At 46.0% G+C, this 17,669-nt stretch overlaps 2 protein-coding genes across 8 annotated transcripts in view; one reads left to right on the top strand and one right to left on the bottom strand.

Annotated features, from left to right (window-relative positions):
- Positions 1-2,406, top strand: part of bmp1a (bone morphogenetic protein 1a) — a 29,468-nt gene extending 27,062 nt beyond the window's left edge. For all 3 annotated transcript variants that reach the window (XM_082554654.1, XM_082554655.1, XM_082554653.1), the window contains one exon: positions 1,127-2,406. In XM_082554654.1, the coding sequence (XP_082410780.1) occupies positions 1,127-1,261 (135 nt within the window). In that variant the 3' untranslated portion in view covers positions 1,262-2,406. The remainder of the gene's footprint in view (positions 1-1,126) is intronic.
- Positions 2,407-3,975: 1,569 nt separating this feature from the next.
- On the bottom strand, positions 3,976-17,460 carry disp3 (dispatched RND transporter family member 3). 5 transcript variants are annotated; one of them, XM_082553671.1, is made up of 22 exons: positions 17,293-17,460; positions 16,965-17,054; positions 11,989-12,984; positions 11,689-11,908; positions 11,470-11,606; positions 11,239-11,373; positions 9,568-9,728; positions 9,239-9,378; positions 9,042-9,133; positions 8,769-8,933; positions 8,266-8,427; positions 8,032-8,178; positions 7,799-7,932; positions 7,535-7,704; positions 7,302-7,432; positions 6,840-7,024; positions 6,598-6,724; positions 6,302-6,447; positions 6,039-6,198; positions 5,814-5,927; positions 5,552-5,724; positions 3,976-5,467 (listed from the first exon to the last, which is right to left on the bottom strand). In XM_082553671.1, exons 3-22 carry the CDS (start codon positions 12,974-12,976, stop codon positions 5,111-5,113), a joined length of 4,044 nt encoding a protein of 1,347 aa, XP_082409797.1. In that variant the 5' UTR covers positions 12,977-12,984; positions 16,965-17,054; positions 17,293-17,460; the 3' UTR covers positions 3,976-5,110. The 5 variants fall into 5 exon arrangements, with proteins under 5 accessions (XP_082409797.1, XP_082409796.1, XP_082409799.1 ...); XM_082553670.1 differs by having other exon boundaries at positions 16,965-17,460; XM_082553673.1 differs by lacking the exons at positions 16,965-17,054; positions 17,293-17,460 and adding an exon at positions 14,973-15,041.
- Between the last annotated feature and the right edge of the window lie 209 nt (positions 17,461-17,669).

Here is a 17,669-nt window from a genome sequence, read left to right as displayed (position 1 = left end):
TTCTGGCTTTAAGCCAGCGGGCTCCTCCTGAGTTTAGGAGTGCTGCTTGGGAGGTGGCTACAGGTCAACATAGCTGGTCACTCCCTGGGTGTCGCTGGACTCTCTGGCACTTACTTCCAGCGGTGAAATAATCAGCCGATGGAGGCTGCAGCTGGTCTATGAAACAATGAGTCCTGTGGGGAATAGTAACTCGAGTTTCATCAGGTTAGAGAACAGCTTGATTTCATTTACAAGATTTTCTAATAAGCTTTGGCCTCTTATTCACGCACATTCTTATGAGTCATTCGCTGTAGGGGACGTAACACCCCGGGTTCCTCGGGGAGCAGCTCCTCAATCAAGTTTCCTTTTATAAAACAGGTTGAAATAAACTGACACAGTTCAGTCCAAAGTAGAGTAAAAACTCATTACGTTGTGGGGGAGGTTTACTTTCAGCCCCGAGGCTTTTCTCAGTTACACAGTAGATTGTTTCTGGGTCTACAATAAAATAGAATGGGCCGCTTTCTTCTTGTTTAAAATCCCTTTCCCAATAAACCAAGACTTACAGGGTGTTATGTTGTGGCGAATTTTCACCGGCGGCTTTAATCGGCAGTCCGGTGTGTTTACAGTTGGTTGCGCGGGCTTTGACTGCTCTGACACTGCAACGCTCGTCTTTGTGACAACCACAGGGCAGCTGATTCGGCGCCTTAACTAATGATTGCTCGAATTAATTTTTTAAAATCAATTTTCACATGATAATGGTGTTCTGAAAAACACTTAGGTCAAATGTTTCATATTTTTGTGCTCACGTAATGCAATTACCTCTTTTTGAAGCATGTGTGTAGCAACACATTATATGGCTCTATTCAAGGAAGAAATAAGCTTTCTGCAGCGGTGCACTTCAATATGAAGCTCAAGCAAAAAACAAACAAAAGGGGAAAAAAAAAAAAGAAGAGGAGAAAGCTGCAGAAGGCTAGTCTTGGACCCAGACCCTCACATGGCCCCTGGCTTTTACAGCAGTAGCAGTCAAGAAGCTCTCTGTCAGACTCACTGATTGGACTTCAGCATGTGTGAAGTCCTTTTAGTTTGAATTGAAGTTCAGGGAAGCAGAAAGCCACAAACGAATCTGTTGTTTTGTCCCTCCTGACAGCCTCCAGAGGAGATCTACTCGGCCGGTGACTCCATTGTGATCAAGTTCCACTCCGACGACACAATCAACAAAAAGGGATTTCACGTCCGCTACACCAGCACCAAGTTCCAGGACACACTGCACTCACGCAAGTGACCAGCGGAGGCCAGAAGGGGCCGTGCAGGGCAAAGGGGCAAACGGAGGGGCCCCCAAGGGAGGCGCCAGCCAGACGCTCGGATCCCTTCGGCCAACAAAATGAATCAGACACGACAGAACAGCCGCAAGACCACCAACCGCACCTCAGCTCCTAGGGGCTCTAGCTCCCCCCACAGACTGTGAGGAGTAAAAGCCATTCTGCAGTACACCTTGTTTTTACCTTTCTATGGTTAGGATTGGGGTGGGAGGGTGGATGTCTGCTTTAGGTGGACAGTAGGGGAAAATGTATTGACCCAATACCACCAGATATGTTTTTTTTTGTTTGTTTGTTTTTTTTTATTGTTCTTTTTTTTTTTCTTCTTTTTTTAAATACATGCCGAGAAAGGCACAAAGGAAAACAGTGGATTCTCAGGACCTGTAGGAAGGCGGGCATCAGCTGGACAGATCCCTGCTTTTGTCAGGCCAGCCTGCCACATGCAAGGGGAGGAGAAGAAGAGGAGGAGGCATATGGGGAACATCTCCTGCACTCCTCAGTAAAGGCTCTCTTCACCTCACTCTCCTCTCATCCCTTTGATTCAAGGATTCCTATCCATAAGAGGATTAAAAGGACTTGACTTGAGATATCGATACTGTATGTCAGTCAAGTGCATGTAATTCCAAGGCAAGGAGGAAAACGGTACCGTGACAACACCAGCATTTGTAATTGGCTTTGTCCTGACAACCAGCGGCAAGATTCTCGTTGTTACCATTAACAAGAAAATGTAGGAATCTGTTATCTTATCAAAGGACTAATAAATGAAATGTGGTCCATATCTTCTGGTTGGTAATTGCTTGCCTGATGATTGGCTATTACTGTACCTCCGTGTATAAAGTAATGTTTGATCTTTCAAAGGGAACGTGTGCTTTTCTCAGCTCGAACCAGTTAGCACTTTACAGTGAATTGTTCCAAAATCATGAGCTTATGGAATTTTGTGAAATGCAATGCCAGTTCACTTGTTTTTAAATGCATTTTATCTCTTATTCTGTTATTATATATATTTTTTTTTTGTAATTGCTCCATTTAGTTCCTCAGGCATACTTGAACATTGTGTGTGCCCTGTAACATGGGGTAATAAAGATATGACTTATGTTTCCGTGTTGATTTACACGTCTGATGTAAAATAATTTCTCTCCAGAGAAAATGCCTTTTTCTTGCTACAATGAAGTATTTCTCAAGAACCAAATGAGCCTGGGTATTTATTGTCATAGTGATTACATATATAATGTAATGGGGGGGAGGTATTTCTGAAGTTAGCCTTATAATTGCCTTCCAATGTATAGCCAATGGTCAGTGTTGAATATACTTTGTTGCTCACTTCCTTCCTTCTCTTTATTTATTATTCAGCACCATGTTGCATGAGCCTTGTGTGGCCTGACACACTTGTTTGATGACTGACCTTTTATCCATACTGCTAATTGAGCTCAGCTCTGTAAACCTGTTTTTTAGGCCACTGTAGTTAAATTGTGTTCTGGCAGAGATTACCCAGGACGTGCAAGACGGAGTAACAGACCAGAGGACTTGAATGCTCCCTGTTTGAAGTAAGTTTGTTGAAGAACCTTTGCAAACACAGGAAAAGAACAGTCAAATATAAACAGACTATCTCTTATTCATATTATCTGTTATTCAGTATTTATAGACGGGAGCTTTTTCATTCCAGACGACAGTAGCAAAGCATTTGCTTTTCCACTTTGCTAAATATTCATTCCTCTACATGTAACATCACTCTCCCTCTGATTATTCCATTACTCTCCTATTGTTTTTTTTTTCTTTCCATGAAAATATGAGGAGCAGAGCGATGTTGCTGAACAAAAAAAAAACTGCTCGAGTGCCTGACAGTAGGCCCTTTACTTAACAAAAGTACTGCACATACATAAATGTGTAACAAGACTGCAGGCTTGGAGAGATCTTTTTACAAACAAAACAAAAAAGTACCATGTAAATTAATAGACATGGCTATAGGTGGGTATAAATAAACATAAGTAGAGATACATCTCAATATTTCTCATTATTTTATATCTCAAGAGTTATTGAAATAAGTAGAAAGAGATTGAGAATAGCATTAGATAGATAGCTAGATGGGTATTGAGAGAGATCTCTATAAAGATGGGTTGGAGAGAGAAAGAGCTATCGACAAATGAAGGGGTAGCGAGAGAGATATCAATAGATGGTAGACAGAAATAACAGATGTCGATATCAAGCTCGATACATCTAGGTACCCTACAAGAAGCACTGCGATAATAAAAAAAAGAAGGAAATGAATGTGAAAGGTACGCAGACATTCAAACACTCCCCTTCATTCACAGTGGAAATTAAAGTCTCTCCAGAACAAAAGTCAACGGGTTTTTTTCCCTTCTAATTTTACTCCTATTTGTTCTCATCTTCCTACATCCATTTCCATCACGCTGAGTAGAAAATACCTCTTTGTGTAGAACAGCGTCCCTTTATTTAATAACCAGCATGAAACATTAATGCAATTCATTGTTTCATCTGACCTCTTTCATATGAGTTATTAACAGCCGCCCAGAGACGCGACGCATCTACAGTAGCTCTCCCGGTAATTATGTGATTATAAGCCAACAGCGACAGGCCGTCATCCCGCCGCTCCGTTACATAACCGTGCAGGAGGAAGGAAAACAAAAAGAAAAGACCCCGAGCTTTTCTGCACCTGTTTTATTTGACATCCACGAGTAACAACACGCACATAAACCAGAATTTACTGCTCCTGCTGCAGTCGGCCCCTCTCCCCCGACCGTTACGTTGTGCGGTTTGACAAATGGCCGTCACCTTCACTGTGGGGCAGAGTGGAGACGCTATTGAGTGGTGCTCTGAATTGTGGGAGAACCGAGCAGGTTACAGTGAGAGGCTGTGAGTGTGGCGGAGGGCTTGTGGAGGGTACACCTGAGGAGCTGATAAAAGGTCTCTTTTAACCCAATGACAAAAATAGACACCTTGAAGCATTTTGTAAGATCTGAGATAAAACGAAGTCACAAAAGAGGAAAGTGACTTGTGCTAAATATTGGCTTTGAGAGTTCTTCTAAACGTGTGTGTGTTGGCAGCATCCAAAGCTCAGTTCAGAATGAGTAAGAGCAGCATACGCAGACATTTACATCATCTTACATTACATTTAACATAAAAACAGAGTATAAATTTGGTTTATAGAACTTTTAATCCAGCCACAGTGGGACATCATAAGCTCTGATACAAATGTGGCTGAAAAATCACATTCAGTGCAAAATCGAGACAAAGAAAACAAAACGACGAATAAAAAAAAAAAAAAAAACCCAAAGAAACATTCTGATGCTTCACAACATGGCCACGTATCAAAGTGAACCATTAACACTGGTCTTCACGGACATCGCAGCGCTGCGCTGTGTCAGTGTTCACAAAAGCAGGTCACAGAACAGTCAGCAACTCTTCACAACTCAATAAGTAACACAGATGAAAATTGTGACTCAGTCAGTGTTTCCCAACAATTACTCCATCATCTAGGGCTGAAGATGAAGGGGGGGAAACAAACCAAAAACAGCTCGTGTGAATCAGAAATCAACCTACTATTATGAGTCACATATTCAGTTACACTAGATTTTAAAAAGAGACACCCAGAGTGGGGATTTTTCCCCCCTCTATACTTAACAATCCACTGATCAATACAAGTGAGAACAAAGAAAAAAAACTGTGATAACTCTGACATCTTTGTGCTGTAAAGTATGTAACCGTGTACTGAGCCGTTGTTCCACAAACATGGAAGAAAGAAAATAGTTCTCACAGGTTGCATACAGAGGAACGCCTCTGTGTGACATCAGTAGTGTTTATGTGGTGAGTGACTGCCAGGCCATGGCACCCAGCTGTCCCCCGACCCACCACAGAGCTGCTCCCAAAGAGGCGGCTGCCATCACAGCCAGGCTGGCCTTGAGTACAGCGCCTGGGTGTCTGCTGAAGCGGGCCGGGGCCACGCAGGCCAACGTGGCCACAGTCACGGTCAGGGTGTACAAAATGGAGACGGCCGTGTTAATGGCCACAATCTGGCCGAACTTGGCGAAAGGCACAATGACACAAAAGAAGAGAGGGACTGTGGAGATCGCTGTGGTGACAGCGCTGGACACTATGGCAACACCCACATGGTTCACTGCCTCCAGAGTCCGCCTCTGCCTCTCGGCCTGAGGCTCCTGCGAATAAAACAGAGATTTAAAAAGTGCAGACTCTTAAAAAAAACACGCTGTGGTCAATTTGAAATTAGAATAGTCGCGTACCAAGTTATGAGAAGGCATAGAAGGTGTGGTCTCCCCAGCCAGAAGGTATCCCTCCACCAGGTGTAGACAGTAATCCACCGAGGATCCAACAAGTATTGACAGAGAAATTGCCTCCACTGCTCCCATCTCCCATCCCAGCCAATACATGAGCGCCACTACCAGACAGATCACCCCTATTCAAGACCAAAAACATGAGGGAAATGCACTCTTGGTTATTTGAAAACATCACTTTCAAATGTAAATATGTTAGTGCGGCTCTTACCGAGAATGGTCACGAGCACGGGCAGCAGCAGCAGAGGATGTGCGGTAAACACAGAAACAGCTGCCACGCAGATGGCCAGAGACAGCAGCAGACTCCAGAGGGCACTCTCCACACCTACAACAGGACCAGAGGGCAGCACTTTCGGCATTTTTATCTGTCTCCAGTTTTAGAAAAGGAAAAAACAAACACTGCATCTCTTTGACATCTGCTCCACCTCTCACTTGCCTATGATTTCCATGAAGATCTGCTTCCAGTGCTCACACGTCTGGAAGCCTCTTTGCAGAGAAGAGGTCTGCGGGAGAGTTGCGAGCTGCTCCTGGATGAAGTTCTCCCACTGCAGGAAATCGGAATACGTCTGAAATGAGGATTTTCCCTTGTATGTGGTCTTACAAGGGAGGAGGAGGAAGAGAGAGAGAGAGAGAGAATTAAGGCGTTGCGGCAACTCTGAAACCGACGGCGGTTTGTCGCATGGAGATGAAGAGACTTACAGATTCGAAGGCCATGGACAGCCAGCGGACCTTCCCTCCATGCATTCCCACCGCTCCATGGGACAGCTGCCCTGGGAGCAGGTTGGGTTCAGGGAGAGAGTGGCACTCGGGATGAAGAAGAGGCAGAATGGAAGATAGCTTGTTGCCTGTGAGGAACAGCAGACTTTTTAGCCTGCGTGCTGTCAAATCAGAAGGCCTAACCTTGCTGATTTGACTTTATACTACTTTTTTGTGCCACAAAAAAACCCCACATTTGAAAAGTTACTTTCCCTTCCCATCAGATAAGCAAATGTTACCTGACGGCAAGCACTGTGCTCCTCCCGGCTTTACGAGCTGTGTGTTTGCACTAACAGCTTTGCAGATTTTGCAAAGATGCCCCATCTCCTGGAAAATATCAAAGTCTGGATCCAGTATAATGCTGCCCTTTGGAGAGAATCAAACAACAAATTTACAACGGTGAGAAAGTCCTTTTAAAATCCGGTGCAGCGTTCCTCCAGTCGACAGTTTAAGATGCATGTGGCGCAGGTGTGACCATCACCATATCTCCAATCACGTGGTTGTCCCTGCGTTCGGTTCGGTTCACTCCCAGGATCCCAAACACAAGGAAAACCATGGCTCCGGTGTCGACCAGAGGACGCACCGCCGGTTGGCCGCACACACCGCCGCTGCACGGATTGAAGCCAAACGTTTTGGATGGTTTCGTTTTGGCAGCAGATGAGGGATCTTTGAAAATAGAAGCAAAGAAAACCCTTTCAACCACGTTTATTTATACGGGGCAAAAATATCTGCATAACTGGTGCACTGTGAAAAGAAAAAAAAAACTCTCCAGAGGATTCACTTTAAGAGGAGAAGTCACATCAGTGCGTTTTCTCTGTAGTTAAGACTCAGCTAAATGACAGGAAAAAGACATTTGTGCAGCGTGACTCATGCGGAGTGAGAACTGTTTTCCTGATGCTAACAAACAGTCTTTATGCTTATCACGAGATGCTTGCTCGCTCACCGCTGGGAAAAAACGTATAAAAGCTTCCCCGTGAAGGTCCATCAGGCCCAGAGCTAATGCCACAGCCTGGCGGGTTGACACACACGCGGCTGGGATGAGGTCTCAGGCGGCACTGAGCAAAGTACAACTTCCTAAAGGGAAAAAGCAGAGCTGAAAAATGACAGATTTCCCCACTAAAACAACCTGACAGCCTGTCTCAGTCTCTGTTTTACATTCTTCCTTTGTGCCTTCACCTGCTGTGCTGCTGTGGGGATGATGCTACATAAAAGGAAAAATCTGGCGTCCAGCCATGACGAGGATCACACGAGCCGGACGTGATCATCCAGCTGTCGTACGGGAGGTATACGTGGGAAACACACACTGTCATTCTGGCGGTGTAATTGCCATGGGGCTGATTAAAAGCCTATTCAAATAAAGCAAGATTAGTTGTAAGCTGCTTTAGTGGGACTCGAATTATTACCAATATAATCAGGTTGGCTTTTTTCCTGCTCTCACACCTGGAATGATGACACCTCACGCTCTGTGCTGCACATCTTCCACGGGGACGGGATGCTGGCGTTAAGGGAGAAGCGGTAAATGGTTGTAGAGGCTCCGTGGTCTAACTTTGATACGTACACTGTCACAAGAGGGCCTTGAAAAAGGTACAAAGGTCAGGATTTTAAAGACAGGAAACAGGGCTTAAATGAGAAAAGGGCTGGGTTTGGGTTTTTTTTATGTGCTGGGTTTTTACCTGTTTGGTTAGTGAGTGAGTCCTGTTTCACTCCACTCGGAGCAGCAGTGGGAGTTGTCCTGCTCGGCCTCTGCTGATGTGTAGGATACAAAAATGCAGACGAGGGAGCATGGGTGGGAAGTGGGTGGGGTTTTTCCATGAACACACCTGCAGGACACGACATGTTTTGTTTTTTTTTCTTTTGATATTCGTTCCAGATCTAAGAAGTTAACCGAGTTGTGCTTCCACTCTTACCTGAGCACATGGGACAGGAGATGCCTTGGCCGCTGAGGTTGCTCCGCAGAGCCAGCAGACTCTGGAGGTTTGTATCTTGGCGGAAAAGAAGGGGAGCGTGAGTGGCCGGCCTCAGGAGACAACAGAAGGCAGCTGAGAAGACCAGAACCAGGAGAAAGACACCTGGGCCAGAAGGGAGATGAACAAACAACGACAGAAAAGAGGGTTTGATAGAACAGTTGTGGGACAGATCAGCAGTGAGGATCAATTACAGTCACTCCCAAAGAGTGTGGTTGAATCCTTCATGAGAATGCTTTGCACTCACTCTGACAGGCAGAATCCCCTCGGGGCAAACAGAGATTACAGAATTTCTACAATAATTCTTACTTAAGCCTGAGGTGACTCTCACATCTAAACCAAACATTAAGAGCTCTGCACACAATATCTTAGAAGCCCCAACCGCTGAGTTTTGGGATATAAATTGATGTTGTCTTTGCAAGTTCTGAGTTAAGATTAAATCTCACCTAGAACAGTTTTCCGTCGCTCCACAACCGGCTTAGCCACTAAGTGCTTCAAGGCCCACTGAAGATTGGTGCTCACCACACCCACGTGCCGCTGCCCCGGAGGGGACAGAGGTGTCTCGACCGACAGGGACAGGATGGCCGCATCGCCGTCTGTGTCGCAGAAGCCTGGCAGAGACGAAGGAAAAGATCCTCAGAGGTGCCCCGCGAGACACATTCTTACAACCAATCCCCCTGCCAGCCTTCATTCCGATGCTAGGCAGATAATAATCTCACCTGGCTCCATTTCCACTGACAGAAGAGCCACATCATCATCCTCGTCCGACAAAGGGCTGTGGTTCGCCGACAGGCCCGAAAACAGCTTCCAGCTTCGCGGGGTGGAGAGTTTAGGGGGAGAGAGAGAGAGACAGCTGAGGGGGATTAGATCTGGGTGGGTGTCACGCAGCACAAAAAGTAAGGAAGCAAAAGCTTACCAGCTCAACCAGGCATGTTCACGAGGCTCCACAAACTGTGTCCAGATACAAAGGGCAGCAGGCATCAAGACAGACACCCAAAGCCAGCAGCAGCTGACGATGAGAGCCATGAATAGGCCGAAGTCATGCACGGCTGGGATCTGAGTGTCAGGTGAACAAAGCGCAGTGTAAAGGACCTTGAAACATTCAATTTGTGCTTATCGTGGGAAAAATGGTTGTCTGCTGAGAGAGGCACTTCTATTCACCCACTGTAGGAGAGTCATTTATACACCCTGTACATGTCCTATTAAGCGCTGTTATTTTCTTTTCTTTCTCAGTTTCATAATTACCTGAGAGAAGGTGTTAGCGGCATAAGCGGCCGCAGTCGTGAAGGAGGTCAGAAATGTCGCTCGGCCAGCTGTTTTAATTGTGTAGATCATTCGCTGCTGCGGCTGATGCAAATGAGAAGCCTGTCTGAAAGTGCTGATGAACACAAACACATCATCCACCCCTGAGAGATGAAGGGTAGACAAAAGGAGGACTTCTTAGCACAACTCATGACAAAGAGTTGTAGTTTTCCTCATTTCAGAGCAATAGCTCCACGTAGCATTCACATACAGCTGAGAGTCAGAAAATAAAAAGGTCATTATGTTTGCATCTTGTGCGCGAAATCAGCTAAAGCCTGCAGCTTGTTAGTTTAGCGTGAAAAGCCTGGAAATGGGAGCTAGATGGGGACCTACGAGACGCAGAGAAATACAGTGAATTTTCACAGTGAAGTCAGTCATTAACACTTATACATTGTATAATTACTCTGCACACAACACAGCTTTACTACAGCATGTTATATGGAGGGGATTATGGTTTTATGGGGGATTGTGCCATTTGCTTAACTGGTGACAAGACTCCACTTGTCACCAGTAGTAATTAAATCCCCTGTAAAAGTACAAGGTGGCACTTTTACATTTTAATGAGATTTAGTGGTTCTGAGAGGCAGTTTTTTTTTTAACTTTAGACCCAGCCAGGCTTGTGGCTTCTTCTTCAATTCTGTATTTAGGTGTAGCTAAGCCAAGCTTGCCTTGAGCTTCACATACGATTACGTATAACATTATAACCACTGACAGGTGGTAACACTGATCATCTCTTCATCATGGCACCTGTTAGTGGACGAGTTATATTAGGGAGCAAGTGAACATTGGTCCTTTAAGTAGATGTGTAAGAAACATAAGGATTTGAGTGAGTTTCAAAGTGTGCTGGCTAGATGACTGGCCAGAGCATCTCCAAAACAGCAGCTATCGTGGGGTGCTCCCGGTCTGCAGTGCTCAGTATCTATCAAAAATGGTCCAAGAAACAGTGGCGAACCAGCAACAGGGTCATGGACAGCCATGGTTCAGTGATGAACATGAGAAGCGAACACTGGCCCGTGTGGTCTGATCCAACAGAGAAGCTACTGCAGCTCAAATTGCTCTAAAAGCTTAATGGTGGCTCTGATAGAAAGGTGTCAAAATACACGGTGCATTGCAGTTTGTTGCAAATGGGGCTGCGTAGCAACAGACCAGTCAGGGTGCCCATGCTGACTCTTGCAGACCATGTACATCCTTTTCATGGAAACGGTATTCCCTAATGGCCGTGGCCTCTTTCAGCAGGATAATGCATCATGCCACAAAGCAAAAACAGATCAGGAATGGTTTGAGGAACAAAAACATGATTTTGTGGTGTTGACCTGGCTTCCAAGGCCCCCAGATTTCAATCCAATCAAGCATCTGTCCAATGTGCTGGTGAAACACGTCCGATCCATGGAGGCTATACAGCACAACTTACAGAGTTTGCTGCTAACATCATGGTCTAGAGGAATCCATGCCTCGCTGGGTCAGGGCTTTTTTGGCATCAAAAGGGGGACCAACACATTATTAGGTAGGTGGTCATAAGGCTGTTCAGTGTATTTTACAAACCCCAAAGTGGCATCAATCTTCATAAACACAAAGTGTTTTACAAAATGTCAAACTATTGCTTAAACGACTTACCGATACCGATAATAACAAACGCTGCAACTCCGTTGAGAATGCCCAGGTACCTCACGCCAAACACGACGTGGTATAAGAAAAGAGCCATCAGGCAGCTCAGTCCGATGCTAGCAAGTCCAAAGAAAGTCAAAAAGACTGCGCAGAGACAAGAAGAAGCTTGTAAATATTTCTGCGCCTTCAAACAGAAACATGTACACACATCGATGTAAGTGAAATACGGGGATACTGTACCAGAAAAGGAGGTAAGGACGTAGACAAGCACAGTAATACAGGCTCCGCTGACCACAGCCAGCATCATGTCATTGTGGAAGGTGTGTCTCACCTCGTCATCAAACAGCTCTGTTCCCCCATATAGCACCTTTACCTGACTGGAACAGGTCACACAGACAAAACAACTTTGAGTGTTTGCAATAGCATTCAGTACCTGTGAATACGAGAGTTTTTACTGACCTGGTAGACTGGTTGGCCAGGATGTCTGCATATTGGACCACAAAGTTTTTGAAGCGTGCTCTCTGCTCATCCGCTCGGTCCTGCAGGGAGTAGTAGGACGGCAGAGGAGCTCCGAAGTGGATTTCACTGCGTAACAGGGATGAGAACAGATGCTCCGGGGACAGACTCTCATCCACGTACCAGTAAAACTGCGGGTGGGTAATGGCCAGGCCCAGAGAACCTGCACATGAGGAGAATCAGCAAAGTTAAGTTGGGCTACCCCAAGGAGTCATTCAAGCTTGAACTGGAATTTCAACCTGCCTTTAATATCAGCCAAGTCTGGGCCCATGCCATCATAGTAGATCTTGCCTCCTCTCTCACTGGGGTAGAGGTATGACAGGAGGGAGCTGGGTGGGGAGCAGTAGGACGGCCCCAGTGGCAGATCCCTCAGTAACTCCAGAGGCTTCCAGCAGAACTGATGAAACTGTGGGTGCTGCATGAGCAGCCGCTCAACTTGGTGTATCGTCTGCAGGCGCTCTGGAGTGAAGATGTTGCGCTCGCCTTTGCCTTGAGCCACAAACACCAGCTCAATCCTCCACAGAGCCTGGCTCTGTAAGTAGTAATTGGGAACAAATCTGCGCTTCCTAATGAGGGAAAAAGTTGAATTTCCATCCCCTAATCTCGCCTCTTCTTCCCCTTTTCCTGGATTTATGCTTTCATGCGTCCCCGTTTCCCCCTGACCCAGATGAGGCGCTGTCCTTTCATCTCTGCTTGCTGCTGCTCCTCTCTTCTGATGATCGCTGGCTTGTAAAGGGTCCCCTTGAGGAGCGGAGGACCCCGTGTCCTCATTATCCATCTTATTGAACACTTCCTTCCTGCCCAGCTTCTCAAGCAGAAGCTCTCGCAGCGCCTCAGACTCCATGATATCTATGTCTCGTCTGCGTCTGTCCCACGACCCCAGCTGAGTCTTTACGGCGATGGCGAGGGCGTCAAAACGTTCAGCTGAGAAGTGGCTGTGAACCTCAAAGGCACTGTAGGAGAGGTCTATGTCCAGAGGAGGGCAGTAGAGCAGCATGTAGGCAAAGAGGGCACATGGCAGCAGGACAGCTGCCCCTAAAACCGCCCCACTGGCCCAGGGTTGCGTGTAAACCCACCCCACTGCCTTCCACAGTCCACAAACCCAAGCATCCCCCGAGGACCAGCTCTGCTCCGCGGCGTGTGCTGCTCCATCCTCTTCCTCCAGCTCCTCCTCCTCTTCTCCACCACCCCAGCTGGTGTGAAACAGCAACGGCTCATCATCCACATCCATTGCGGCACCTGTCAGGGACACATAAGACCACTTGATCATCACTCACTTAACGTTATGGCTGTTGTCCACTTGGTCAGGTGAACATGAGCACAGCTGCGACAGAATGGGGGACAAGGCAACTTTGAAAGTTGTGCTCAGAGAGCAAGGACACGAGCGAATTAAGAGAAAAAGGTCACTGAAAAGAATGATTAGATGGTTTTCTTTTTGTTTAGTCATGCATCCTGAGCTTTTGTCTTAAAAAACAAAAAGCTACCAAACAAACACCATTAATGCGTTTATCCTCTAAAAATGCGGGAAGCTCACATTCACACCGCGCGCCCCATCTGCACTCCCATTAAAAGGGGCAGCGGTGCCCTTGTTCGTGCACTTGGATGACATGGTGCTTAATAAAACAAAGTGTTGTCCATTTTTAAAAGAAGTCCCAAATTTGGCCTTTTTTTTCTAAGAACGTGAAATGCAGGGCGGAGCTCTTGCTTTCAACTCCGCAGGTTTTAAGATCTATTGAATGTAAAATCCAGCGTGAAACCATGGTGGATGTTTGAGAACATCAAAAGTGTTTCTCTCAAAGGGCGAGGAACTGGAGGGTAAAGGATTTTAATGATGTGCCCGTTAAATACATCCCCCAGTCTGTGAGCCGGAGTCTGACTGTTGCACGGTGGCCGCACAAGGAGGCTGGCTGTTCCGAGTGGAGCACTCCCTTTATTGCCACCGTGAAATCAACTACGTTTAGATGTAAGAGCACAAACTGTCCCATAAATCAGCACGCCTACAGTTCATTTGGCATCTTAAGGGTTTGCCTTTCAACAGTCTTTCTTCCCTGCTCTCCAACGGGAGGAATCTTTTTTTGCAAATATTGATTAATCCGTGTCATTTGTAAATTACTCTCTTTTATGATGGATTTTTCACTCTAGCTAGAAAGCTGACTACAGCTATCTTTTACACATAATTATGATTCAATGTCTTACCTGGCTGACCTTAAAGCATCGTTCTAAAGAGAATAGATAAATTGCTGCAGTTAGCAGACTCACTGCCACTTGAATGCAAACTGTCTGTAATGTCTTGCCTGAGAGAAAAGAAGCGTAGGGGTGGGGTGGGGGGGAAAGTGACACCTATTGACACGATTAGTCGAAGGCTGCCCATCGCTGGAGATAAACTCTTTATACCCCGCTCACTCTTCTTGTCACTAATTAGACAAGTGAGATGATTTAATTTGGTGCAGGGTGGAAACAACTGCATCGACTGGTCATATGTAGAACCCCACTAGTATACGCTCTCCGGGTGATAATGGCTTGCATGGGCTGGCAGAGAAAAGAATTAAATCACAGCTTTTTAGCCCGTCTCACCCCAAGCTCTTGTGATCAGCATCTTAAAGCAGGACTCGGCCAGCCATTTTCTATTACGAGCCCTTGAGGGGAAGAACAAGAAGGGGGAAAAAGGTCCCCCTCGCTCAATTTTCTCCATGCGAGCAACCAGTGGACGGCCTTTCTCGCCAGCTGCTTCAGGATAGACTTAAACAACACAGACATATATTTTTAATATAACAAGGAAAAATAATTTGTTCCAAATTGCTGGTGTAATTTCAACTTATTATGACTCGTTATCTGCAGCCATCGTGGGCTATTATTCCATAATGAGTCCTATTATGTTGTTTTCCTCGAATGCTGACTTTTCCTCGTCAAATGCGTTTTCGGTCCAAGCGTCACTATTTTGCATTGAAAAACACGAAGAATTAAACTCGATATGATTCTGTACTTGGGGGGTAAATGAAATTGAATACAGCTACTAATTTTGGCAATTAGATTTTGGTAATCCTCTCTGCCCCCCTGCCCTCTCCTCTCAAGCATGTTTTGGTCGTGATGCTCTCAGCAGCAGATGAGAGGAGGCACACAGAGAAGTGCAGAAATATCATGCGAAGAGTGGGAAAGGGAGAGAAGAGAGAAGAGAAAAACGGGGAAGTGGGTGAAGAGACGGCGCAGCCATCAGACATCAAACAAACCGTGGGCTCCTTGAAAATCTGTCAAAAAGAAATTTCTGCTGGTTAATAATTATGGGGGGGAAGCAGCACTACAGGTGCATCTTAGGGCCCGCTTCGTAAAAAAGCCTCACAAGCCGAGCAGATTTCAAACTAAGGATGTATGAATGAATTAGGAGAGTGAGGCAGGCTCAGTGCAAGCTCTGCCTGCTTTTTATGATCCCTCTACTGTCTACACGTGCCTCGCAGCGGCGTGCAGGTACAGTGAGGGAGAGATAACTACCCACGGCCTCGGGGACGCATCCTTTCGTCTCTTCGTGATGAGTCTGGCACTCCTTCGCATCCAGGAACATTGCGCCTCGTGTACAATAATTATGAGTGGAGTACATCTGCAAAGCACTGCGAGCGGTACGCAGCCTGGTATAACTAATGTGTTTACAAGCTGCCAGAACTGTTCAACGTCGCTTCTAAAAAAAAAATCAATAGGAGAGAGCACCCGATTTAATCCACACCGGCGCAGGTGTGGATTAAAAAATAAGAATAAACTGGCATCGTGCTTTAAGTGTATGTTGGTGTAAAAGCAGTCTGCCATATGGCTGAGTGTATATTAAAGCTGCGTCGCTCTTAAAGGAAAGGATGTGGTTTTCTGTAATGCAGTTACATTGTGACAAATGAGACAGGTGAATGCACCAGGAGGCCTGGAGTGAAGTTGCACGTGCTGGGTTTTCAGGTGTAAAATTGTGTTAATTGTCTGAAAATGAATTTTTGATGCCTTTGACATCCCGCTTGCGTTCAGGCTCACGTGGGAACTTTGTAGCTTTTACATTTTTTTTTCCCAACAAGTGATGTTTGTGCTGTACCTGCCAGCTCGTTGGAAGCACAGCAGGTGTAGGTGATGGACAGAGCTGTCTCGTATGTCGTGTTCAGCGAGATGAGGGCATCCAGGATGATGAACTGGAAACCTAATGTACGCACGGCCTCTCCCGTGAAAACACAGATAAGCTCAGTGTCGGTGTTATTACCCTCCTTTACCTCTCTGGGTGATGTGAAGCCGGCGAGGTGTACGCTCCGAGCAATCCCCAGCTTGCTGTGAGCCTGAACCCTTCACATATCATCATTACTCTCAACATCTCTCTCAGCACTCTGTTTGCCCTCAATCTCTTGCCCTTTTCTTCCCATCAGTCTCGCTGCCTTTTTTTTTTACCCTCACGTCCCTATCCTGTCCACAAAGGTGAGAGATTTGTAACCTTCAATACTGATAGCACACACACACACACACGCACACGCACACACACACACACACACACACATGCACACGCACACACACACATCCCTCCACCTTCCTCAGTTTATCTCCTCTTCATCTCATCCAATATGGATATCGCATGCTGCCTGCTGACCCACACACATTGAGCTTGGTGTAGGCTCAGCCAGCATAGCACCTCATTTAAAGGGGCATTGATTTCACCACTAGTGCTTTATGAATGTATTCCTTATGCATGAGCATTCAGCAGTGTGTTTATGGCAGACGTGCCTCCAATTCTATACACGCTCTCAATCTGTGCTTCAAATCAAACTCTCAAGGTCCATCTGCACCCAGCAGAGATGTTCGTTTTCTTATTGTCTTTGAATTCCTGCTCAAACTGAAGGCAAAGCGCAAAGCTCTGTGCATACAGTGTGAGGCATCCAGGGGATCTAAAATTCAGTTTCTCTCCCTCCCCTGAATGAAACTGAACACCAAAGCCTCATACTACACTGGAGGTAGTTTTTTCCCTCTATCTTGGCAGCATAAGAGGACATAGATAACAGTATGAAACCAATTTCGTACAACTTTCTAAAACAATTAGTGCACTTTATCTTTTATTTTCTAGATGAACAGCTTAAATGGTCTGCTTTTCTTCAGCAATCAGCATCTCATATTCACATTTAATTTAAAGAAAAAAGAAAAGATCAGACAAAAACAATAAGCGATCCCATCAAAGCAAAAGAAATCTGCAACACAGGGGAGAGACTTACCTGAGGCTGATGAAACAAAAATTACAGGTGGGGCGATCAGGCCTGTTTGGTCCACTTGTAATGTGCTGAACTTGTGCTCTGTAATTTCATCTGCTCCACGCACTCATGTGGGGGGGAGAGAAATGATCAGTTAGTGTTTTAATGTCATAGTTAATAACTCATCAAGAGGCACACTGAGGGAGCCCTCAGCAGAGAAACCCACACAAAAACAAATCCACTATTCTCCCCTCACTCTGCAAGAATCCTCTAACCCCGGCAGTTCATAATGTGTTGTTTTCCTCTCCTTTTATGCTCCCCAGTCCTTTCTCTCCCTCCCCTCCTTTCTTACCCGGTTGTCGAGGCGACAGAGTCAGTGAGAGACATTTCTTCCCAGAAGCTCCTCTCTCTCTCTCCCATGGCTTTGTTCAGCCTGCTCTGCTGACTGGCTCAATAGTGTATGAGACACAAGGAGGGAAACGCAGCTCGAAAACCTCTCCGCACCTCCCGCGACAGGCTGGCGAGCCCGCGGGGATTTTTATACCACTACAAAAATGTCACCGGAAAAAAATTCAAGCATCAGTCAGCTAGTTACGGGTGACCCAAAGGATGCAGTTGTCACGGTACCGCAGCCAAGCCCCCTCCCATCACATCAGAGTTGGTATGGTCTAGTCTAGTCTCAGTTGGTGGGGAGGTGGGGTGTGCTATAAGAGGGCAATAAGAATAACT

This window comes from Aulonocara stuartgranti (genome assembly GCF_965226115.1).
Source record: "Aulonocara stuartgranti genome assembly, chromosome: 12".
Classification (NCBI taxonomy): Eukaryota; Metazoa; Chordata; class Actinopteri; order Cichliformes; family Cichlidae; genus Aulonocara; species Aulonocara stuartgranti.
Note: the sequence above shows the minus strand (reverse complement) of the source record. Positions and strands in the feature narration are given on the sequence as shown.

What these genes read in the sequence shown, in the direction of transcription:
- disp3 (XM_082553669.1), bottom strand. Translation starts at nt 14,437, where the DNA reads ATGGAGAAAATTGAGCGAGGGGGACCTTTTTCCCCCTTCTTGTTCTTC. An exon ending in TCCCCACAGCAGCACAGCAG is followed by an intron (nt 7,433 to 7,534) that starts GTGAAGGCACAA and finishes TTTTCCCTTTAG; the next exon opens with GAAGTTGTACTTTGCTCAGT. An exon ending in TTATACGTTTTTTCCCAGCG is followed by an intron (nt 7,025 to 7,301) that starts GTGAGCGAGCAA and finishes CTATTTTCAAAG; the next exon opens with ATCCCTCATCTGCTGCCAAA.